Raw genomic sequence first — 25,187 nt, 5'->3', positions numbered from 1 at the left:
AGCCTGGTATTCCCTTCCAGTACTGAGGTTTGGTGAGATGTGATGTTTGCTGATGTTCTGCATCTGTATCTCCCGAGCACAGTTCAAAGTGGGTTCTTAAACATCCCATGTTTGTGTGTTTGCTCAAGGCTGGGACCATTTATAGCCAAGAGACAGTGTGCTGGGCCAGGTGAGCGCAAAAGCTGTCTCAGCACATCCCCAGCCTGGCTGGCTCCGTTGGCTGCAGCCGGGAGTCATGGGAGGTAGAGATGCAGGCTCCTGGACAGCCGCCCCTGCTCATGTTTCCCCCTCGTTAGCATCAGTGCACGGGGCTGCAGCAAGCATGCGAGGCTCTTTGGCATCTTGGTTTCCAGCCCCATCCATCTCCCAGCCTGACAGCTCCCCACGGAGCAGTGCCTTCCGGTTACATCCGTGCACTCTGCAGTCTAGCCCTTTGGCCTGAGCCCATCCATCTCTGGACATATGAGCCCATGCACTTCTGTGACTTCATGAACCTGTCATAGTAAATTCAGAAAAAAAAATGTAGCCAGTATCCCTTCCAGCCAGCCATTGTGCACCAAGATGGAATGGTAGACAAAAGCAGACGGGGTCCACGCCCTCATGGGGCTTCCAGTATAAAACAATAATTCCATGACCTCACAAACATCAAGTTGCAACTATGACTCAGAGGTGTACCGAACTAGGAGAGCCACTATTGCTATGAGAGTGGGCAGGGATGAAGGAAAGTGTTCCCACAGATGTGATGACCGAGCCAGGATCTGAAAGACGGATGGGAGCAATTCAAGGGAAAGAAAGGAAGGCCCGAGGCTGAGAGTCCCCCCCACCCCCAGCATGGGGAAAGAGCCTAGCAAAGCGGAGGGTGCCCTGTGGCTGGAATGGAGGGAGCAGAGGCAAAGGTGCTGTCAGGTGGATGTGCACACAGAGGCCATTCTTCAGACTCTCGGAGAGCTTGCCCACAGAAGCGTTTAACTCTGCACACATGTGTGTGTGAGAGATGGAGAGGGACAGACATGATGAGATCTGAGTTATGAAGGTCGCCTTTGCTTATATGCCAAGGCACTGGAGAGAGTGAAAGTGGGTGCAGGAAAACTTGTTAAGAAGTGGAAAGAGGCCGGCGCCACGGCTCACTTTGCTAATCCTCCGCCTGTGGCACCGGCACCCCGGGGTTCTAGTCCCGGTTGGGGAGCCAGATTCTGTCCTGGTTGCTCCTCTTCCAGTCCAGCTCTCTGCTGTGGCCCGGGAGTGCAGTGGAGGATGGCCCAAGTACTTGGGCCCTGTACCCACATGGGAGACCAGGAGGAAGCACCTGGCTCCTGGCTTCGGATCGGCGCAGCGCCGGCCGTAGCGGCCATTTGGGGGGTGAACCAATGGAAAAGGAAGACCTTTCTCTCTGTCACTCTCTCACTGTCTAACTCTGCCTGTCAAAAAAAAAAAAAAAAAAAAAAAAAAGAAGTGGAAAGAGACGACAGCAGCCCAGACTTGGCAGACTGTGTAAGGATTTTTACTGCTGTGATGGTAATGTCTAACTAGTGCTGGGCCCTGTCATCCCACCATGTGGGCAGAACTGACCTAGAACATAACTAGGGAGAACCAGCCATTTCTGGGTGCATTTGCAACAGTACAGCATCCAGCTATCTCTACACAGTCACCCCCGCCTGAAGCCCTGGGCTGCGTGTCTGTGGTGGACTCCATGTCTTCTCTGTCTCTTTTACCCAGCCCCAGTGCACAGAGACCAGGACTGACCTGGTGTTTCTCACCCCATGGGCTGGGACTTCCTAACATTAACCCCCGTTCTGGATCCCATGTGGAGACCTAAGGAGGAAGTAGAGGAAAACCCTGGGACCCCAATCTTTACAAATGCTGGCTGGTGCTTGGCCTGAGGTTGGTCAAGGGCCCTTCCCAAAGAAGCTGCCTCATTGCAGGCAAGGCATTTCCCGGCCCTTTGATACCCCATTCCTTGGGAAAACCAGTGGTGGTTGATGGTTCTTCCAACCAATCACAGGCCTGCCTTGCCTGTCTTCTTCCTCCTCTTACCAAGACCAATCTGCAAATTCACCCTGTGGGCAACCACCTGTAATATTCAGTCTCTTTGTAGATCCAATGAATGAGTCCAATGCTTAAAGCAGTTAAAAGGGAGGCATTGCCCTGGTTTAAAGAGAAGGGTTTGGAATTCCACCTCTTCCCATCCCCACCTCATCCCCTGAGCCCCAGGTAGCACCCTGCAGCACCTGATCAGTCAGCAGATGACAACTATGGTGGGAGACCTGTGGGAATTCCCCATGTCACAGGTGCAAGGAGATTAGTGATTCCTCTGTGCCTGCCCTGGCTGGGGGAGCAGGGAACATGGAGCAACCCAGCTCTGACACCAACAAGGAGCAGGGCCTTGGAGAAGTTCCTGTCCATCTCTAGGTCTTAGTCCTCATACCTGGAGAATGGGTTCAGGAATACCTCCTCCCAGGGAGTAAGAGGAGGGGAGGTAACAGGCGTCAAGTGCCTTGCCTGAGATGGTGACTCTCATCGGTGGAAACTATCATCATTCCACAGACCCCCAGTGCACTCCTGCCTTTCCCTCTGCCCTGTTCACACTTCCTGAAGAAACTCTTCCTGGGCATACACAATGCACATTCTTCATGCCCACTTGCTGGCCTCCTCCTGACTCCCTGTCGGGTGGACGGGAGGGTGTTAGGACACTGCTCTGGCCTCTTCCCTAAACATCCCACATGCCAAGGAGCTGCCACCCGCCTTCCGCTCTATAAATAATAAACTGGGAATGCGAGAAAAAATAAAAGCATCCGAGTAAATGCCAAGAACCGGAGGCTTAGTCCTGCCCCATCTCCCAAGCCCAGGCCTCCAGAGACAGACTCAACCCTTCTGTGCTGGAAACAAAGCCTCCCCTTATTTCCAGCTGCCCTGATAACATCCTCAGCCCCCGCCAGGGACCAATGTGGCCTCTCCTCCCTGCTTGGCACAGGAAGGCCTTAAAGGAGGAGGAAGGAGGGTGTTAATGCTCTTCTGAGTCCTTGGCCCCTTCCTCCGGGGACTTTCCTAAACCAGGAGATGCTGTCCCTGGTGATGGAGCAGGGGCTGGCAGGACAAGCACCAGGGTCCAATTCGGGCCCTGAGCTAGGGCACAGCTGGAGCCTGCATTGAGGTGGCCATGTGAGGCCTGGAGCAGAATGCCGGGTTTGGAACCCACATGCTAGCTGTATGGTGTTGGGAGCATCAGCACACACCTCCGTGCCTCGGTTTCCTCATTTGTGGCGTGATCTGTGACTAGGCACACTGGGGCTCCGGAAGGGCGTGTTTAGGCTGTGGCTCCCACTCTGGAGAGTGCTCAGCTGCAGCAGCAGCCGTCTCAGCTGGGAGCAGAGAGCCTGGGCCAGGAGCCCTCACTCGCTTCACTGTGGAGGATCCCGGGCCATGAGCCAGTCATGCCCGTTTGGAGAACTGCGTGCTGCCCACTCCTCTGCTAGGACTAACGTGGGGCGGGTAAGGTTTCTGTCTGAGGCACACTTCTCGGGAGGTCTGAAGGAAACCCCACCTCTCCCAAATAGAGGAGGAAAGTGCTAGCGAGGTAAAGTGGACAGAGCCACAGACTTCCGTAGAGGTATGGCATTCATAAAAGCATTTTACAAGCAAATGAGTAACTCCTAATGGTGCGTTCATTTGGATGTTGCTGTTGTAAGCAGCAGCAATAAAACAGGTAACAGGCTTGGAGCCATTTGCCAGGGCCGGCCGTGACTCCACCCTTTCTCCCCAACTCAAGAAAGCATGCCGAGTGCAAGTGAGTGACAGGGGGAAAATGACATGTGATGCAATCGCTTGCTATACCATTTCACAACAAGTACATATTACACATACACAGTGCTCACCTTGCACCCCATAAATACATACAATGATTACCTGCCCACTGCAAATGAAAATTATTAAGTAAGTAAGCAAAGAAAGCTCCATTGTCAGGATAACCACAAGCCCTGCACTGAGAACTGAGGCAGAGCCACTTGCAAATGTCAGCCAGCGTTTGCAGTAAACATGACTGTGGTTCCCACCCTACAAGTGACTTTGACCCTCATGTGTTTGCATCTCCCAACAGTGGAGGACCCCAAAGGTCACCCAGTCTGACTTTTACCCAGGAAAGGGGTCTCCTCCCAGCACACCTGGAAGGGGAGCTTCAGGTTCCTCCTTGAGGGACAGGCGTTTGGCAGAGTTGTTAAGACACCAATTAGGATGCCCAGATCCCATCTCAGAGTGCCCAGCTCCAGCCCTGGGAATGCTTCAGTTCCAATTCTCCTATCAGACCTCAAAAAGCAGTAGTGAAGGCTCAAGTAGTTGGGTACCTGCCACCCACATGGGAGACTCAGATGGAGTTTTTGGCATTGGCCTGGCCATTATGGGCATTTGGAAGCATGTCTCTCTCTCTCTCCCTCTCTCTCTCTCAAATAAATAAATAAATACATTTTTAAAATTCTCTTTTTAAAGTCTCTTCTTGAGTTTCCCCAATCATGGGGCACCCACCACATCCCAGAGCTGACCATTCATGGCCAGCACTGGGGTTGTTAAAAGCTCCTGGGTGATTGTGGCATAATGAGTTAAGCCACCACCTACGACACAGGCATCCCATATGGGCACTGGCTCGTGTCCTGGTTACTCCACTTCCAACTCCCTGCTAATACACCTGGGAAAGCAGCAGAAGATGGCCCTAGTATTTGGGGTCCTGCTACCCACATGGGAGATCCAGCAAAAGTTCCTGGCTGTTGTGACCATTTGAGGAGTGAATCGACAGATGAAAACTCTCTCTCCTCTCTCTCTCTCTCTCTCTCTCTCTTTTCTCTCTCTCTGACTTTGCCTTTCAAACAAATTAGTACATATTTTTAAAAAAAGATATATTTTTTTTGAAAGGCAGAGTTACAGATAGGCAGAGGCAATGAAAGAGAGAGGTCTTCCATCCATTGGTTCACTCCCCAAATGGCCACAATGACCAGAGCTTGGCTAGTCTGAAGCCAGAAACTAGGAGTTTCTTCCAGGTCTCCCACGTGAGTACAGGGGCCCAAGGGCTTGAACCATCAACTGCTGCTTTCCCAGAATTATTAGCAGGGAGCTGGATAGGAAGTGGAGCAGCCAGGACTTGAACCGGTGCCCACACGGGATGCCAGCACTACAAGCAATGGCTTTACCTGCCATGCCACAGCACCAGTCCCAACAAGTACATCTTGAAAGAAAGAAGCTCCTGAGCTTGAGACCCCTTGCCTGCCTTCTGAACTCTTCACACGGCCCTAGTGTGGCCTCTGCAGCCACCCAGCCAAGGATTTCCAGAGCTTTGTCCCCGAGCTGTGCAGTGTCACTTTCCTGCCACTCTCCTGCATTTGAGGTGGTTTTCCAACCTTATTCCACCCTGGTTAGGTGCAGAGAGTGACCCTAGCATTTCCAAACGTGAGCTCCTCGATTCCATGAGATGTCACCACCATGCCTCCCAAGCTAGCTTCTGTGGTCCCATAAGCCTGGGAGGCAGCAAGGTTAACAAGGTTTAGCAGATTTATTTGTTTTTTGTTTGTTTGCATTGGATGTCTTGCCTTGAGGAGGTAAGGGCAGCAGAAAGCATTTTGCAAACACGCTGGTGGGCTTTTCTCACCTGTGGTGGGGGGAGAGTGACAGCAGCTGCCTCTCAGTGTGTCACGCAGGCTGCAAGAGCAGTACTGATTGAGGTGGAGAGAGGTTTGAGATTTTAGGGTTGTGCTGAATGGTGGAAAGACTGGTTCCTGGCAGAAGCGCAGGGAAGGAGTTGCCAGCAAGTGTGTGCAGGCAGGGACAGCTGGGAGAGCCTGAGAAGGCCCATGGGGTGACAGAAGCTAAGGCCTCCCCTGGTCCTTGTGGGCCCAGAACGGCTCAGAGATGCAAGGAGAAGCCAGTGCAAGTAAATGACCACTGGGTGGCAGCACAATCCAAGGAATAAGATTAGGGGCCCTCTCTACTCCCACCACCACGGCCACCACCTTTCCAACCCAGCTCCATTTACCTGCCATGTACACACAGCTGCTGCCCCTCTCTTCCTCCTCCATCCTTATCACCTCACACTTGGGCAGATGGACACCCAGGCACCCTGTCCGCAGGGTCCTTCAATGATTTGGGCCTTGGGGATACAGCCACCAACAAAGCTGGGATGCCCAGCATGAGAGAGCCCGTGGGGTTCCTCGGCCCCTACAGTCTCCAGCAGAGAGAAGAGCTGAGCCACGCATTCTCAGTGGGGCAATGCCACCCTGAGGGGTGAAAGTGGGTTCTTAAGAGGTCAAATTGATTTTATGCGTAAATCCTAAATACACATAGAGCGCATAAACAGATACCTTTGATACTAAAGTTTCCAAAGTTCAAAGGCTCAGGAGATGGGTGGTCATGGGGAAAAGGTGGAAAAGGCTGCTGTAAACCAACCAAGGGCTCCCTCCCCTCCAGTGCCAGCTTTCCCCTGCCAGGCAACGCCCCACCCCCACCCCCATCGTCCTAATGTAGGTAGAAGGAGACCTGGCTGTGGCCCCTATCTGCCGAGCCTGTGGGCACCTCTTTGTCTCTCTGTCTCTTCCCCTCTCCCTGTCCCTTCTGTCCTGCCGCAGGTGGGTTTTCCTGCATGAGAAGGCGTACCAGGTGCGGGACACTGCCATCGAGTCCTCGGTGGTGACCAAGGTGAAGGGCTTCGGACGCTATGCCAACAGAGTCATGGACGTGTCTGATTACGTGACCCCACCCCAGGTACAATCTCCCCACCCCCTACTCCAGGCAGCCTGTGGATGCCCAGACGCTGGGCAGGGCAAGGACAGTGGCAATGGGATCTGCAAGCCAGAACCTGTGGTGTCAGTGACCCAGAGACCCTCTCCCCAGCTGCTGGGACCTGCCTTGCAGCATTCACTGCTAAGCATCAGGAAGGCAGCGCCCCCTCCAGGCTCTGCCTCAACGAGGGACAACACAAAAAGTGGGCAAGAAGGACGGTGTGGGGGTGGAAGAGAGCCTGGTTTGGATCCCAGCTCTGCACTGGGCCAAATCACTCCCTGGAGCCTCAGGTTCCTCATCCGTAGAGTGGGGAGAGCGACCATCACGACCTCATGGACTGAGGCCCTTGCATTTCTTCCCCCCTTCTCTCTTCTCTTCCCAAGGGCACCTCTGTCTTTGTCATCATCACCAAGATGATCGTTACTGAAAACCAGATGCAAGGGTTCTGCCCAGAGGTGAGGGGAGGGAGGGAGGGAGGAAGGGAGGTCAGAGGAAGCTGGTGAAGGGAGTTGGGGTGGTGGTGGCAGGGAGGGGCATGGGAGTAAGCAGAGGCCCAAAGTCCAGCCATGGGGCTGTGACCAGGGACCTCCGCCCTCCAGAGGCTGTAGCTGTGGGAGGCAGTGGGGACCCAGAGGCTCAGCTGGGGGCCAGGGCAGGGCCCTTCACCCACATGCCGACCTGTCTGTCCACAGAACGAAGAGAAATACCGCTGTGTGTCTGACAGCCAGTGCGGGCCCGAGCGCTTTCCTGGTGGGGGTGAGTGCCTGGGACCCCGGAACCCACCCAAGAAAGGGAGTGGGAGCCAACCCACCCCGTGTCATTCTGCTTTTGGGTGCCAGACCCCATGAGGGCCACGGGGGCAACACGACCCCTGGCCCCTGAGGAACTCCCAGTCTGGGCACTGGCAGAGGGTACAGTGTAGTGACAGGTGCTGTTCAGGAGGTGAAGAAAAGACTCTGGGAGCCCGAGGAAGGGAGCGACACTGGTTCTGCATGGGTGGACCTCAAAGGTTTCCGGAGGTGGTGGGCTTTTGGGAGGGCTTTGGCAGGACAGAGGGGGCCTCCTCTGGCTGCAGCAGGCCCTGGGGGCAAAAGTGGAAGGGTGAAAAGACAACAGGTGGTGGATGGGTGGGCTGGGGCTGGGGCTGGGGCTGGGGCTCTGGTGGAGAGAAGGGAGGAGGAGAGGAGGGAGAGAGCACAGCAGGGCAAACCTGCCTGTCTCTCCCTGTGCCTGCTGGTTGGGGTAGGCTTGAGGAGAAGGAGGAGGAGGGAGGGAGAGGCCCAGGGCAGGGCCACCCAGCACTGTGGCTTCACCCTCCCAGGCATCCTCACTGGCCGCTGTGTGAACTATAGCGCTGACCTCCGGACCTGTGAGATCCAGGGCTGGTGCCCCACCGAAGTGGACACGGTGGAAAGGTGGGGACCTGAGCCAGACCGCAGAGGGCCAGGCTGGGCTCTGCCTCTCTGAGCATCTCTGAGCTGGTGACAGGGCTGTGGCTCCCCTGAGAACATCCCCTCCCAGGGTGGGAAGTGGCCCCAGGGCATCGTTCCACATTCACTCTCCTCTCCCGCCACCCTCAGGCCCCCCAGGCCTACCTTTGGTGAGCTCTCAGAGGCCTGCAGCTGTAAGCAGTGACCCCTGGGAAGGGAGCTGGCCCCTAGGAGAAAGGAGAAAGGCTCCCCACCATCCTCCCCCTCCCCACTCCATCCCATCTTCCCTTCCTCCCGAGAAGCTAAGGCCTCCTGGTCGTGCCCGCAGGCCCATCATGATGGAAGCTGAGAACTTCACCATTTTCATCAAGAACAGCATCCGCTTCCCTCTCTTCAACTTTGAGAAGTGAGTCCTCCCTTCCGGCCCGAAGCCTGGGTGCCGAGCACCCCTCCTCGCAACCCTGTACTTGATTTTAGGAGAGAGGTTCCCCCTTGTACAATCTCTCCATCTTCCTCCCTCCCCGGGGGCTCCCAGCCTCCCAGATAGCCATGATGTCCTCCCTAAGGGCTCAGAACCCAGGAGGCTCTCAGGATGGGGGCAGGGGAACAGTGTAAACCTGGCCCTGGAACACAGGTGCCGCCAGGTCCCCTGCTTAGTTCAGCTCAAACTGCTCGGCTGGGCCCTGACCAGAAGCAAAGCACAATGCCGGGCACCACAGAGGGGCAGAGGACAATGAGGGGGTGGCTCCTGCCCTCCACGAGCCCCTTGCCTGGCAGCCTGGGGGGGAGGTCAGACATGGATACATGTGACTCTAATATGGGATGGAGGGTGGGAGGTGCCCAGGAAAGATGCAGGAGAAGGGGGGACGGGGAGTGGTGAGCGTCCACGACTCGGGCCTCAGACCCCCCTCCCTGGGTGAGGAGAGCCCCCAGGCTCCAGCAGCTGGAGAACGTGTGTGTCTCCCGTCACCCTGGGCCTGCTTCTCTCTTCTGTTCTCCCCCCAGGGGGAACCTGCTTCCCAACCTGACAGCCAGGGACATGAAGACGTGCCGCTTCCACCCAGACAAGGCCCCCTTCTGCCCCATCCTACGGGTGGGGGATGTGGTCAAGTTTGCGGGGCAGGATTTTGCCAAACTGGCCAGCACGGTAAGGATGTAGCCCTTCTTCCATGACCCTGAACTGAGGAAGTTCAATCTTTGACTAAGACTCCAGGCCGCCCCACCCCACTGCAGGCAGCTGGGATACCAGGAAGAAGAAGCCACAGTGAGACAGCGCCACCTGGTGGAAGCACCCCAGGCCTGCCACTGGCTTTGGGTCAATCCTTTTTCGGTCTGCTCTTGCCCTGAGTTATGTGGTCTTGCGGATCCGCCCCCTAAAGCTGTCCCTGACCCTCAATTTCCCATTCCTGCCTTCACGCTGCACCACCAGGAAAGACCTTAGGTCTCAGGAAGGGGGTCCCACCCCAGGACAGTGGACCGGTAGTCGGTTTCTCTCTCCTCCTGTGCTGTAGCTAATGGATCGAGAAGTTCAAAAGTAGGATTTGGAGACTCTGGGCTTCTCACCCTGGCCACAGCACTTCTTTCCTGAGCGCAAATCACTTTTCACCCTCTCAGTCGGTCTTCTGTCGCTCTAACAAAACGCCTGAGAGCAGTACGAAGAGCAGGGAGTTACTTAGCGCATGGGGCTGGAGGCTGGGGAGTCAGGGCAGAGCGAGTGTGCTAGCTGGGCTCTCTCTCTTCTGCCAGAACCACTGCCGCCATCATGGGCCCCACCCTCGTGACCTCATCCATTCACAATCACCCCCACAGTCCACTCTCCAACATCCTGAACACGGGAGTTTGAGGACTAGGGTTCCAACACCTGAACTTTCCGGGGGACCTATTCAAATCCCAGCAGTCAACCCCTGCTGCCTGACTGTATCAGGGGGGTCTGAGGGCTGTGGGAGAGCTGACACCCTGCCCTTCCCTTCAGGGCGGCGTTCTGGGCATCAAGATCGGCTGGGTGTGTGACTTGGACAAGGCCTGGGACCAGTGCATCCCCAAATACTCCTTCACCCGGCTGGATGGCGTTTCTGAGAAGAGCAGCGTCTCCCCAGGCTACAACTTCAGGTAATCCCCGGCCTCCTGGGATGTCAGGAGGAGAGGCACAGGCTGCTGTGAACTTTGTCTCAAGCAGCAGGGAAAGAAGGACACCCCCACCCACACACACACACCCTCCTCGACCCCAGGGTTTCAGCTCAAAACCAGGAAGGGCTTGCTTCATTTGAAAGGCAGAGTTACAGACAGAGGCAGAGACGAAAGAGAGATCTTCTATGTGCTGGTTCACTCCCCAAATGGCTACAATGGCTGGGGCTGGGCTAGGCAGAAGCCAAGAGCCCAGAACTCCATCCAGGTTTCCCACGTCAGTGCAAGGGCCATCTTCCACCGCTTTCCCAGGGACATTAGCAGAGAGCTGGATCGGAAGTGGAGCGGCTGGGACTTGAACCAGCATCCATGTGGGAAGTGGGCATTGTGAGCAGTGACTTAGCCACAACACTAGCTCCAGGAAGGGCTTTGTACAGTCAGTCACCTGGCGACAGATGGGCTGCACCATGGGTAGTGGCTGCATCACTGGGTGATGGGTGGGCTGCACTGTGGGTAGTGGTTCTGTTGCTGGGTGATGGGGGTGCTGCACCGTGGGTAGTGGCTCCGTCACTGGGTGATGGGTGGGCTCCACTGTGAGTAGTGGCTCCATTGCTGGGTGATACATGGGCTGTACCAAGGGTAGTGGCTGCATCGCTGGGTGATGGGGTGGGCTGCACCGTGGGTAGTCACTCCATCGCTGGAAGGGGCACTGCCACTCCAGATGGGAGGTCAGAACAGGTGATCAAGGTCTCCTGAAATGTCGGGGTGCTGTGACCCCTTTCCTGTCCTCAGCTCTGGCCCCGATGCTGTAATGTGCTTAGGTGACCCCCAGAGAGCCCCTAGTCCCTGTCCTGCACCTGGATCTTCTAAGATCTCTCACCCCACAAAGTAAAGGCCTTTACATTTCAGAAGAGTTTTGTGTTTCTGGCTAAAGAGGAAATGTCATGTGAGTCACAAATAACAACTATGGTGATCACAGTGGCTTTCCCAACAAGGACTCAAACCCGCCTTTAAATCTCATGACTTGAGACTCAGGGATCTTTGGGTGAATTTTCCATTTTGAAGAAAGTGATTGAGAGACGCACCAGGATAAAGCATTTGGAACAAGTGCTTGACCCCCTCCCGACCTGATTTCCCCACCTGTGAAATGGTGATGACACCCTTAGCATCTCTCTCTCTCTCTTTTTTTTTTTTTTTTCCAGTAAGTCACCATGCCTTTATTTTATTTTGTCTTTTATTTACTGGAAAGTCAGAAGGATGGGGAGAGAAAGAAACAGAGATCATCCATTTCCTGGCTCACTCCCAAAATGTCCACAGTACATGGGGCTGGGCAGAAGCCAGCAACACCACCTGGGTCTCCCACGTGGGTGACAGGGACCCAACTACTTGAGCCATTTCTTACTGCCTCTCAGGGTGCACACAAACAGGAACCAGGAATGGGAAGCAGAGCCAGGACTTAAACCCAGGCCCTCCAGGACAAGATGCACCCCCCCACCCACCCCACCCCACCCCACCCCCGCAAGCTGTGTCTTAAGGGCTGTTCCAGATGGCTGCCTCTCCTATTGTTGGGTTGAGGACCCCATTAGCCAGTGCCTGGAAACCTCTGACACCCTCTTGTTTTTCCCTTAATGTATGAAGATTCCAACATTTGTGGCAGGGCCATGATTAAGTACACAGTGTATACACTGAATAGACTAATTAGACTAAATAGGCAGTGATGGGAAAAAAAAGCTACTTGTAGGAATCTGTTTCAATTATATATGCAGAAAATTTTATTCAAATCTCCTTTGTTGTAGTATTTCCCAATACAATGGCATGCATAAGACAAAAAAATCATTTCATCTCTTTTTCTTGACCTTAATTTGCAACTTAGAAAACACTCATCCACCCCATTAAGCTTTATATTTAATACCTTAAAATATATGTATATTCTCTGGAAAGAAGAATTTTTTAAAAATTGAAAATGCTTTCATAATCAACTCCAAACTTTAAAAAACCGTAGGAAACAACACATATTTTAAAGTAGGTTAAAAATACTGTTTGGCTCACTGGAAGAAATTGGCATATTTATTCAGTCAGTACATCACACTGAAATCAATACAAAGGATTTTTGTATGGAAGCTTAAAATAGTAACAAATTAATAAAATTCTCGTGATCTAAAATGCAAGTTTTCATCTTCATAACTTCCCCCTGGCCACAGGGAATTCTTCAATCCTCCAAATAACTCACTTGGCAGGAAAGCTTATTGAGGAATGTAACTATTATGAAGACCCCGACAGCTGGTGTCATACATTTTAGAGCATCTTTTTATTTACAGAAGAATTGGTTTGGAGTTCTTTATCTCCAATTTATTGTGCAGGGGCCACCCCCTGCCTCCCACCCCCCACCACAAAGGCACAGCAGGATGGGGAGATAGGCCTGCCTGGTGCTGCTTGGATTGTGCTGGGGACAGGGTCTCCAAGGGTCTTGCCAGCATCATCCCCAGGGTCCTAAAGGAAGCCGTCTCAGAAGCGTGCCCCCACCACCACCACCAGCCCCAAGTAACTGACTCAACTCTCACCAAAACCCTCCGGGCCAAAATGGGAAGAGGCAAGGCTGTTTGGTTTGACCCTTGTGGTTAAAACAGTTTCCAGAGGCTGACGTGGGGAATATCTGACAGCCATGGCAAGCAGAGGGCCCTGCCTGAGCTCCCCGGAACCCTCCACCTGGGTGTCCACCCATGGCCCTCACACTCCCTTCTGGCTGCTGGCACCACGTCGACACCAAGGCTAAGCCACAAGATGCTGAGAGGCTGAAAGGCTGGCTTCTGAGTGAGTAAGAGAAAGAATCGTTAAGACAGGCGTGGCTTCTTTGATGCAGGAATTGTAGGCTGCTCCCTAGAACCTCGCAGGCTACTCGGTAGGAACAATTCCAGTTACCCTGTCTGTCTGCAAAGTGTGCCTCACCCACCCGACGAGGGAAATGCTACAGGCCCCCCACTTTACAGATTAGAAAATGGAGGCTCGCAGAGCTCAATGCCATCTCCAGGATCCCAGAGTAGGTCGGTGTGGGAGCCCTGGATGCAAATATTTTCTTGGATGATCTCACCCCAACCAGAAAGGCCCAGATATGCGCTTTGCACTTATCATTCCTCAGAGAAGCGTGCCTCTGGGGTTGGTATTTTCATCCCTGCAGAAAAACAAAGACTGAGTTGCAAGGAGGCTCTAAGACTGGCAGATGCTGGGGGCACAACTCATAACCTGGCCCTCAGTCTCCCCCTGCAACAGAGAACAGGGTTTTCCATGTCCTACTGTTGCAGCTGACTCTGGAGGGAATGGAATTATTCATCCAAGATTCGGCCTTGTTTTAATCTGCAAACGCAGACATCCCAGAGGCAGCTAGAGATTTGCATTTCCATCGCTAATTACTTCTGCAGCTCCTTTCCAAACGCCACCCCCTCCCCAACTTTCTGCAGCTCTGTGCCTACAAAATCAGAAATTCTGTGCGTTTATGGCTGTGGAAGACACGCAGACTAAGGGGGCATTTCAGAGATGTGGAAGCAGAGGCCGCAAAGGAGAGGTGCCTTGCCCAAGGTCATCATCGCACATTAGGGCACCCTTAGAGGTATTAGATCCCAAGTCATCACAAGCCTCTCTGTGACACAGCCTCAGCCAAGGGTCTGCTTCACAAGGTGGCCCTGTCAGTCATAGAACAGCTCCAGTTATTGGAAAGGCAGCCTCAAAATGGGCCAAAATGTGTCCCCTTCAACTCTTGCCAACGTACTCAGTCCTCTCCATGTAAAACAGTCATCATTTATGTGGTCTCCTAGATTTTTGTGTTTATTCCTGGGTCTAACTTCCATGGCTAACAGTTCTGTGCAGCGCCTTCAGATAGCGTTTTGATGAAGCCCCTTTCGCATACAGAACGTAAAGGGCTGGGGTCATCTGCGTTGCAGTGGACAAAATGCTTCCAAAGCCAGGAACCTGCGCCAGTTACCCATTCAGCAGTGGGCAGGTGAAAGGCACCCCAGTGGCAAGAGGCAGAGCCTGCAGGTTAGACAAGGAGACCTCAATTCACCAGAGCAGGATTGTGACGGGAGCATAGCACTCCCCAAAGTGCCAGGACAGAAGGCAACGTCCTATGCGACTGTGTGTGTGTGTGTGTGTGCGTGCGTGCGTGCACATGTGAGCCTGTGAGAGTGGGCGTGTTCGTAGTGCGTGAATGTGTGAGTGTGTATGTGCATACATGTGTGTGAATGTGCAGACATTGATGGTGCAATGACAGATTAATAATACTGTATCTGTCAGGGTCCCAGCAGGAAGCAGATGGCACATTTAAATTGGGTAATTTGAGGGGAGTTTAATGAAGGGACTGTTTCAAAGGTGTGGGCAGGGTGTAGGAGAAACCATGTAAGAGAGCATAGAGCCTGGGGCCAGGAACAGGATGCTGGTTGCCACCCAGGTGTGAAAAGGGGCAAGGTGGGGGAAGCAGTTGCTGGAGACAGACAAGGTTGTGAAGAGAGGAGGGCCTGACAGAGGCACCTGCAGAGGCTGGGAAGGAGTCCTAACCACCCCCCACCCTCACTGACTTTATGCTCCTACTGAAAGCACCAACCATCGCTCAAGAAAAATGCCCACCCTCCTAGACACAAGCAATTTTGCAGGCAATTTTGTTTTATTTTTTAAAGATTTATTTATTTATCTGAAAGTCAGAGTGACAGAGAGATCTTCCATCTGCTGGTTCACTCCCTAAATGGCTGCAACAGTAAGAGCTGGGTCAGGCCAAAGCCAGGAGCCAGGAGCTTTATCTGGGTCTCCCACCTGGGTACAGGGCCCAAGTAATTGGACCATATCTGCTGCTTTTCCAGGCACATTGGCAGTGAGCTCAATTGGAAGTGTAACAGCCAGAACCATACCATATGGGATGCCGACATTGCAGGCAGTGACTTAACCCATTACATCACAATGCCAGCCCCTGGCAATTTTATTTTTTTAGTTTTTAGTTTTTTATTTATTTGACAGGTAGAGTAATAGACAGTGAGAGAGAGACAGAGATAAAGGTCTTCCTTCTGTTCGTTCACTCCCCAAATGGCCACTACGGTCGGCACTGCGCCTATCCGAAGCCAGGAGCCAGGTGCTTCTCCTGGTCTCCCATGCGGGTGCAGGGCCCAAGGACTTGGGCCATCCTCCACTGCACTCCCGGGCCACAGCAGAGAGCTGGACTGGAAGAGGAGCAACCGGGACTAGAACCCGGCACCCATATGGGATGCCGGCGCCACAGGCGGAGGATTAACCAAGTGAGCCGTGGCGCCGGCCCCTTTTATTTATTTATTTATTTATTTTTAAGATTCATTCGTTTATTTGAAAGGCAAACAGCGAGATCTTCCATCTACTGGTTCACTCCCCAAATAGCCATAAGAGCTGGAGCTGGGCCGATCCAAAGCCAGGAGCCAGGAGCTTTTCAGGGTCTCTCATGTGGCACTTGGGCCATCCTTTGCTGCTTTCCCAGGCCATTAGCAGGGAGTTGAATCAGAAGTGGAGCAGTGGGGCTGATGCTGTGGCGTAGTAGGTTAAGCCTCTGCCTTCAGCGCTGGGATCCCATATGGGCACCAATTCAAGTCCCGGCTGCACCTCTTCTGATCCAGCTCTCTGCTGTGGCCTGGGAAAGAAGTGGAAGATGGCCCAAGTGCTTGCATCCCCACACCCATGTGGGTGACCTGGAAGAAGCTCCTGGATCCTGGCTTAGGATCGGCTTAGCTCTGGCCACTGGAGCCATCTGGGGAGTGAACCAGTGGATAGAATACCTTTCTCTCTTTCTCTCCCTCTCTCTGTCTGTAACTCTACCTCTCAAATAAATAAACAAAAACTTAAAAAAAAAAGTGGCGCATCCGGCACACAAGCCAGAACCCATATGGGATGCCAGCACCACAGGTGGCAACTTTACCTGCTGTGCCATGGTGCCAGCCCTGGCAATTTTTTTTAAAGGATACTCTATTTTTTTTTTTGGTAAAATGTATTTATTTGTTTGTTTGAAAGGCAGAATGACAGTGATAGAGGAAGGGAAACCTTCCACCTGCTGGGTCACTCCCCCAGATGGCCTCAAATGAATCTCAACAGCCAGGTCTAGGCCAGGCCAAAGCCAAGAACCAAGAGCCCCATCCTAGTCTCCCATGTGTGTGGCAGGGGCCCAAGCATCTTGGGCATCTCCCACTGCCTTCCCTGGCACATTAGCAGGAAGCTGGATTGGCAGCAGAACAGCACTCTGATACGAGATACTGGTGCCTCAAGCCGCAGTTTAACTTGCACTGGCCCCAGGACGCTTTATTTCCACAAGTAAGATATAAACACACGTGAGAGCAATAAACCCAGCAGTGCTGATATACATGCAGAGTAATAACACACAAACCCCACCACCACCACCACTCCAGTGCAGGAAGTTAACATCGAGGGCCGTTGGGCGAGTTTCTTTCTAGTCCTTTCTCTATACATTCAAATTTATGCAGCACAAAGTTCCTGTTATAGACCTCAGATCAAGAGCTGCTAGTTTGCAAAGCCATTTCACACCTGCTTTGGATGGAAGTCTCAGCTCCTCACACCTTCCCCCACCCCACCCCACCCACCCAGGTAGACTTAGAAAGATTCTGAGACTTTGCCCAAGGTTACCCAGCCTAATTAAGAGGCACATCAGGACTCAAACCCAGAGGGCTCGATCTCTATTGCTTCTAGTAGCTGTAAGAGATATACGGAGCAGTGATTGCTGCCTTGATGGGTGAGAAGTAAAATGGTGCATTTAGCAATGTCTGATTGCCTGCTTCTCTCTGGAGAGTTCCTAAGACAGCTTTGCTACTAAAAGGCAACGCAGTTTTGGATTTCCTCCCTTGTTGTCTGGGCCCAAGAGAAAACACTTGTTCAGCGGCTAGATGTTCGTGGTGCGTGTGGCGTTTCTAGCGCTCGTGCCCTGTTGGAGAGGTACCCGCAGCAGCTTCCCTGCATCTCTGAGATCTGGCACCAGCTCTGCTTCCCCGCAGCGCGGCAGCACACGCAGATCAGCCAGATCTGAGGCCGATCCCACAGAGACGGAGTGGAAGCGCGCCCCTGGCTTCCATCGCTCTCGCTGCAATCTGGACTGTTCTCCTTCCAGAAGCTCTAGAGTATGTGTTAAAAAGCTGCCATTCCCATCATTGCCACAGACGTCGCGAACGCCCTCTCCCATGGAGCACATTTGCTCGACTTCTCCGTGCTTCCGTCTTCCTCACCTTCTTTAGGTGCCAGTGGGAGGCGAGACAATTCAAGAGATCCTGGCTGGATGAAGCCCTGCGTAACGTTCCCGTCTATCCTGTCCTCACACCCAGTTATGAGCAGTGGAAAATGTTAGCAAGCAGCCACTGAGCACTTTCCTGTGTGCCAGGGACTTGACAGGTGCTCCGCACAGATGATCTCTCTGACTTGGAAAAGACAGCTTTTTCCAGCTGGAAACTGGCGCTTAGGGTTTCATTGACCTGCTGCAGCCCACAGCACCTCACAGTGTTGAACTCAACCCTGGCAGCCTGGCTCCGGAGCCTGAGCTTGCGACCACGAGTGTCCTGGTGGGACCAGTATGGTTCCCCCCATTTTCCAGATGAGGAAACTGAGGCCAACACCACTCCCAGCTAAGTAACCTGGCTCTCGGGTACAGCTCTGGGCTCTGTGTCCGTTGGCCCTTCCCTGCCTTGTTAGTCAAAGGTAAATTCATAGGAATGTGCTCAAGGAAAGGTCACCAACGAACCAGTGGGTTGCATGTCCTCGACTAGCTCCCTAGAATAGGAGACAATGAACACGGCCTCGCCCCCCCCGCCCAGGGGAGCTTTTCAGCCTCCTCCAAGGATGCTCTGAGGATGTGGCCCCAGCACATGCAGTGGGTCTGCCAGGAGATATTTTCCCATCACATAAAGTCAACTGCACAAGTGTGTTTCAGCTGGCAAAATTACTTCCCACCAGACAGAGCTTTACTGAGAACACCACCTCCCTCACTTGGAAACCCAAATTCCAGGCCTAAGTTGTCTCTTGCAAGTCAAACCCAGATTCCGAAAGTTTGTTGCTGTTTTTTGGGGCTGCTGTAACAGTTGCAAGTTCCTGCCTGAAGAAGGAATTTCCACTGCTCTAGGGGAGAGTGGATCATCTCTAAACAGATGTCTGAGAGCTTCGCAGGTTTGCGTGTGTGCTGATAAGAGCCCTCCTCCATTCAGCAGGCGTCTGCTGGCTGCTGCAAGCGTCAACGCAGCGTGGGGAAGCACTGCTAGCCGCTGGGCTGCTCCAACAGGTAGTGAGTTTCCTTGTGCCTGGTGTTTTCAGGCAACAGGAGGGAAATCCCTTGTGGATTACGTGGGGAGGACATGGAGTGTCTCCTCCAACTGCCAGATTGTGGCGTGTTCTGGGCTTCCTGGCCAAAACAGAGCCAAATGAGACCGGTTCCTACGATCAAGGGATTTTTAATTGAGTGGGAATGATCAACCTGAACCCAGCTCGCATAAATGTCATCTGAAAAATAAAAACATGTTTAGTGCTAGGACAAAGAGTAATCAGCACACAACAGAAAGAGAGAGTGATCAGGCTGTGGTCAGGCTACAGTTCAGGCCTTGCCATAAATCCTGGGTATGAATTTGTACAAGTCGCCTCCCTGCCATGGGCCTCAGTTTCCTCTTCTATAAAATGGGTTAGCTAAAGGTGCTCACCTTCAAGCCCCCTTCAGGTGCTAAAAGTCTGAGTCAACATGCGTGGGTGTGTGAGGAAGGGCGTTGGAGGCTGGCGCTGCCAAAGCGTGCACACCGTTATTTATAGACCTATCACATTGGGATGGAGCTTCAACCCTGCCCGCACAAGCACATATGACAAGTGATTTATTACGGTAATTGACGTTTGTACTCACTCATTCTTTATCTCTCAGCGCTAACGGCACAAGGACGCACACATGCACGTTGTGTTCAGCCTGCCCTGAGGGAGTCCAGAACACCTTGGGTGTCTCAGTGAAGGGCCCATGAGAAAACACACTTGACCAAGGTCTGTGAGAACCAACCTGGAAGGCCCAGCAAGCCAGGAACAGAGTGGGAAGCCCGCCGACGCCCCCGGGAGGAACGGGAGCTCAGTTTGGGACTGGAGTCCCAACAGAAGCAGCAGTGAGCAGAGTGACAGGGCCCCAGGCAAACACAGCATGAAACAGGGAAGCAGTGAGCAGAATCCTATCCCACCTTTCTCCTTCCTGCCCTGCTGGGGCCTCCCACGGACCAAATGCCCCAGCAACTAGAGGACCAGGGAGCCAGAGAGTGTAGCCTACAGAAGGCAGCTGCAGATCTCCCAGGACCAGAGCCTGGGTCCCAGGACCAGGGCAAGGCAGTCAGCCCCAACTCACTGTCAAGCATCTGGGCCCAGGTGGCCCTTCCAGCCAGACCCCCCCACCCCCAGAGAGGCTCCAAGCCCCCGACAGCTCCCACCCTGCCTATGCCCCTGCATTCTTTCCCTCCCCTTCCCTGGCAGGTGTCTGGGCTCTGTCCCCTCCTCTGCTGCTTAGGGCCCCGTGGTGGTCACAGCTTCTCGGTGGTGTTTCCACGGCAGCAGCTTAGCACGCTCCCTGAGGCTGCAGCCAGGGCTCCTTTCTGGCTCTTCATGGGAAGCAGCAGGGCTAGGAAGGAGCTTTGGATTCCAACAGCCATGTTCATGTCCCAGCTGTACCCCTTACAAGGTGGAATAGCCTGAAAATTGCTGGGCCTTTCTCCCACCTTGTAAAATCGGGACTGTGTTGCGGGCTGAGTCATGAGTACTATTCCCTGAAAGTTGTGTGCCAGGTCCTGTGCCAGCCTTCACATCCAGTGGGCTTGTTTAAATCCTTGCAGCAACCCTACAGTCACTGCTATTATCTCCATTTTACAGATGGAGAGACTGAGACTCAGCAAGGGCAAGTAACTTGCCCAAGGAGGCCTTATAAACAAACTCAAGTGGCTGAGCTGGGATTCAGGCCCAGAACTATCTCATTCCAAAGTCCCAAGGCCACCAGCTGGCCCTCTGAGCTGTTGTTGTGAGGCCTGAGAGAAATGATGGACGCAGAAGCTTGTAGCCTAGAGCTTGGCGCCACACACGTTGTGTCCCTACTCTTATTCCCACTTTCTAGCACAGAGTCTGGTTCCTACCCGCAGCACCTCCTTTCCCACCTCGCCAGCTGCCAGATCTAAATGTTTTCTGTTTGGGAGAGAAACAGCCTGTTGTTACCACATCATCCTGGCTCCACCTGCCCAAGCAGAATTCAGAAAGGCCCAAGTTAGCAGGAGGAAACCCTAAGGCCAACATTGCAAAACTCAGTCTCTGAGATGTTCAAGAATCTCAGAAATCCATTTGTTCTCCCAGCAAGCATTTATCCAGCCCAGCCCCTGACTTCCGGCTCTAGGCCGCTGGGTAGACGGGCCGTGAGATACGCCCAGCTCGTAGTCTGCAATCCAAATGGTTGTGTCTGAGCCAGTGTGGCAGGTGCTGCGCTAGAGGTCTCGACGCAGTGGGGAATAGGAATGGCAGCTCGGGCGGTTCGCAGCCTCGATTTCACACCAGTAAACCCACCCGGGAGAGGAAAAGAAAGCAAAGCCCAGATGTGGGGTGCTTGCTGACCTCCACGGTGTGAATTCACCACTGCGGCCAATCTCAAGCGAGAAGTCACTAAAGGAGGACTTGGGAAAGCCCACACCCAGCTGGCCAGGGCAAGGTGGACACGGCCGCAGGGGCTTCCATCCATCTCCAGCGTGCAGCCTACTCGGGACTCATTTCCCCTTGAGGGCTTGCAGGTCCCTCAGCCAAGAAAGCTGCCCCTTCCCCTGGCCTGCCTCCCTCTCCACTGCCCACGCGTCAGGTCTCAAATTCTGTGTCTTTTTCCCATGAAGCCTTGCCAGAGCCCCAGCTAAGTCAAATGTCTCTGGCATCTGGGCTCCTAGAGTAGAGCCCCTCTGCCTCCCAGCCCTTCCCTTCTGTCTCATGTTAGCTGCTTATGGGGTTATGTGATTGATCGCTGTCTTCTGCCTCTAGTGCGAGCAGAGCTTGCTGCCTTATCAGCGGTGCCTAGCACAGGGTCTGGCACACAGCAGGTGCAACATCTGTTGGTTGCTGACTGAGAGGCTCTCTGAGCTGGGCCCTAAAGGATGAACAGGAGTTTGCAAGGTGGAAAGGGCAGAAGAGCAGAGACATGCAGGCAGGAGCATGGACATCTGTCTGTGTTCATGGGGTGAGTTGGGGAAACACAGGGAGGCAGGGGGTGTGGTGCAGCTGGAACTGAGGAGCGCGATGAGAGTGGAACCTACAGAGGAGGCCAGAAAGGCAACTGAGCCAGGCTGGGAGGGACTTGCATCCCAGGCCAAGGTGTTCTAAGGTAGGGTTGTCCCCACCAACCCCATTTCCCAGAGAAGACCACTAAAGGCAGAGAGGTGAGAATGGGAGAATTTGGAAGAGACCAAGGCCCAGGCATGGTGTAGCTCAGCCAAGGGGGTCCTTCTTCCAACACTCTGTGCTTCCTGTGCTTCCTGCTCTGCCCTCAGCCAAGCGACAGCAAGCACATTTGAAAGAGCCCCTACTGGAGACCTGAAAGAAATGAGTCAGGACCTAACAGAAATCAGGCAACACAAAGAATGAGATTGCTAGTTAGGAATATGGCCTCAGCCGCTGAGCTGCCTGGTTCTGAATCCCAGCGGTGCTTAGCACCCTTAGGCAAGTGGCCTAACCTCTCTGAATCCGATTCTGCACTGTGAAATAGGAAGAACAACCATACCTAATTTCATGGAGGTGGTTATGCCCAATGAGTTAAGTGTAGAGCACTTGGTGCAATGCCAGGGCCCATAGCAAGCACTCAACTAAATGTTGGCTGTTAATATTGCAACCAACTTCACGTCCCAGCCATGTCCCTTGCAGAACCTGATTGTCTCCCAGAGTTGGCAGGGTGTGATGGTGAAGGAAAATGCAGGAATTACGTTTTCCTTTTATCCTGATCCTAGGATAAGAAAGAAAGGTGCTCGCCATGGCTGGGCACGCTCTGGATGAACTGAGAGGCCCTCTCTGGATTCAGCCTCCTCATAGCCCTGTCTCCTTCCTCTTTTCTTGGAGATAAAAGCCCTGGAGAGGTCAGCAGTTTGGCCTGGCGGGGAAGCCACAGCACCACACCCAGGTCTGCTGGGGCCCTCAGAGGGCTTGTTCCTGGGGATGGAGCTGTGTAGTGATTTGCTCTCTCTCTCTCTGGAATCACTATCCAACTCTAACTTTTGGTTTCTGGCAAATGACTTCCCCTCCCTGAGGCTCAATTTTCTCGGTCATAAAACGAGGGGCGTTTGTAGCAGCGTGGGTTAAGTACGCTCCCGGCTGTGACAAGCAGCCCCTCACCTCAGTGGCTTGGCACACTGCTTCCTTGCTCACAGCGCGGTGCATTGTGGGCTGGTGGGGTGGGGAGCTCCACACAGTCATTCAAGGAGTGACTTGTCTCTGCTCAGGGTCCTCCCCATGTGGCACCTGAGCAGCTGGCCAGCTGGTGAGGAAAAAGTCACAAGCCTTGCTTGCATTCACATTCCATGGCAAGAGCTAGTCACAGGGCCCCACCTCGGTGCCAGGGACATGGAAACCGTGGCCCAGCCAGGTGCCAGAGAGAAGCTACCCCAGTCCCTGGTGACCACCGAGCCATGTCTTCCATAGGGGATGGGCTGGGTCCCTGCCAGCAGTAGTCAGGGCTCCTGGGCCCCTCCCCTGTCTGCAGCCTGGCCCTCCCTCCCTGAGTTCTGCTCCTCCTCCCTCCCACCCAGGCAGGGAACAGGTCCCTGCCAAGCCTCCTCCGAGGGCGGGTGGTGGTGAGATAATGATCTTCCCATGCTTGTTGCCTCTTGGAAGGCAGGTGCTGGAGGGAAACCAAGTCCGCTTGCATTTTTCTCCCTGTTCCCTTCACATTCCTTCCCAGGATAAATTTAGCCAGCCCTCGCTTTGAACAGCAGTGCCCAGGATGCCGGCTTCTCGTTCTCCAAGTTGATGTCAGAGCATCTTTCATGGTTGAAGTCTTAGGCCGGGAATGAAGACTGCAGGACCCATAGTCCCCACCTCTGCCCTGGCCCGAGCCTCTGCCTCAGGCCAACCCTGGCTCAGTCCCCACCAGGCATCAGCTGCCGCAGCTCAGAGGCGGGGCCTGGGCTTCTCCCCGCCTGGGAAACAGACCCAGAGTTTGGGAGGGCTTTGAGAGCTTCACAAGGGCTGCTTCTCCTTAGCAGCCCCGGTGGGCAAGGTGGCTCAGCGGGGGCAACAGGGACTGTGGCGTCTCCGGTGTGGGTGCGAATCCTGCCTAGTTACCTTCTCATCTGCCTGCTTGTCTGTATAATGGGTCCACAGCAGTGCATCCTTCATGAGATTCACTGGGGTGCTTATAGTATGAGGTTTGCATGTTTCTGGGGCTTTACAAATGGTGAGTGACAAGCTATCCTTAGCCTCAGATCTGTCTGAAAGCCTCAGGGAGGACTTTCTGGAAGCTTCTAGCCATTCCAGGTACTTCTGTTTCCAATCTCCTGGACGCCTACTTGGAGGTGAGGTTCTTGCGCAGCATCATCTTTCTGGAAACACCCCTGTTGGTGTCCGTCCTCTTATCCTCAGGCAGCTGTAACTTGAATTCGCTCTCATTGTCTTTTCTTTTTTTTTTAAGATTTATTTTATTTATTTGAAAGACAGAGTTACAGAGAGAGGTAGAGACAGAGAGAGGTCTTCCATCCACTGATTCACTCCCCAGATGGCTGTAACAACTGGAGCTGCGCCGATCCGAAGCCAGGAGCCAGGAGCTTCTTCTGGGTCTCCCACGTGGGTGCAGGGGCCTAAGAACTTGGGCCCTAGCAAAGTCGCTCTCATTGTCTTGATCCGTGAAACTCTCTCTGGCCACCTCCCACACCATAGCTGGTTTTTCCCACTTTCCCTGACCTCCAAGCCTTTCTTCTCCAGCTAAGGGGCTGTACTTCCTCCCACCTCCTTGCTGTGGCCCTACTGATGGTTACGGCAGGTCTTATTCTCTGGAGAAGATCCTCTCGCCTAAGCCTGCTTTTCCCTTCCACTGCAGAGCCTACGTGAAACACCTTATGGGGTCAAGCTGCCCCCGACACACTTTTCTGGCACAGTTTTCAGCCTCACAAGGGCAACAGGTGCCTCACCAAGGCCTCATGTCTCTGGCCATGCTCAGGCACAGCAGAGACAGAAAATATGGCCCCAGTTCTCCTGCACTCATTCCTCCATGGCCCAGACGCAGCTCTCCAAGCCTGAGCTACCTCCTCTGCAGAATGGGGGTGATGGGGTGCGGTGGGAGCAAGAGGTGTCCTGGGAGGAAAGAGTGGACAGGCTCAAGAGGAGCGATTGCATGGAGGGACTGTTCGAAAAGGCCAGTGAAGGAGCCTAGCACTGGAGACACTGGAATCGGCTCCCACTGAGGCTGGCGCGGCACGCAGAGGGAGCAGGTCCCGGAACCTGGAGGGAGCCGAGGCTCAGGACAGGGGCTGCCCCACAGGTTCTTGGCCTTAGTGGTGATGGAGGTGGGATCAAGCCCCTGTCAGAGGCCTGGGAGACTAAGCACCTTGCCCTTTCCTGCCTCCCACCCTCTGATGCCCTGTTGCCCTTGCCACTGGCTAAACCTAGGAGCTGCTGGAAGCAGTGCCCAGGGCCCAGAGCTGGGCAGAGTATGGACAGCACATGCATGCTTAGGAGCGGACAGAGTCTAACACAGGGACCCCACAATGGTGCCTGCATGGAAGGCTTGGTCTCTGTCTACCCACATTCCCAGCAAACCTGCCAGGTGTCCCTAGCATACCCATTGGTATAAATAAGGACACTGACACCCCAAGGGCTAAGCAACATAAAAGACCCCTGGAAAGTGGTGGAGACAGG

At 53.8% G+C, this 25,187-nt stretch overlaps 1 protein-coding gene across 2 annotated transcripts in view; it reads left to right on the top strand.

Annotated features, from left to right (window-relative positions):
• Window positions 1-25,187, top strand: part of P2RX3 (purinergic receptor P2X 3) — a 33,209-nt gene that overhangs the window by 3,167 nt on the left and 4,855 nt on the right. For both annotated transcript variants that reach the window (XM_051854032.3, XM_089309051.1), the window contains exons 2-8: window positions 6,603-6,738; window positions 7,140-7,211; window positions 7,449-7,512; window positions 8,078-8,171; window positions 8,515-8,592; window positions 9,192-9,333; window positions 10,159-10,295. In XM_051854032.3, coding sequence (XP_051709992.1) covers window positions 6,603-6,738; window positions 7,140-7,211; window positions 7,449-7,512; window positions 8,078-8,171; window positions 8,515-8,592; window positions 9,192-9,333; window positions 10,159-10,295 — 723 coding nt within the window. The remainder of the gene's footprint in view (window positions 1-6,602; window positions 6,739-7,139; window positions 7,212-7,448; window positions 7,513-8,077; window positions 8,172-8,514; window positions 8,593-9,191; window positions 9,334-10,158; window positions 10,296-25,187) is intronic.

The sequence above is a fragment of the Oryctolagus cuniculus genome, chromosome 1 (genome assembly GCF_051225735.1).
Source record: "Oryctolagus cuniculus isolate XC-2025 breed Fujian yellow rabbit chromosome 1, ASM5122573v1, whole genome shotgun sequence".
Taxonomy (NCBI): Eukaryota; Metazoa; Chordata; class Mammalia; order Lagomorpha; family Leporidae; genus Oryctolagus; species Oryctolagus cuniculus.
This window is presented reverse-complemented; position numbering and strand designations above follow the sequence as displayed.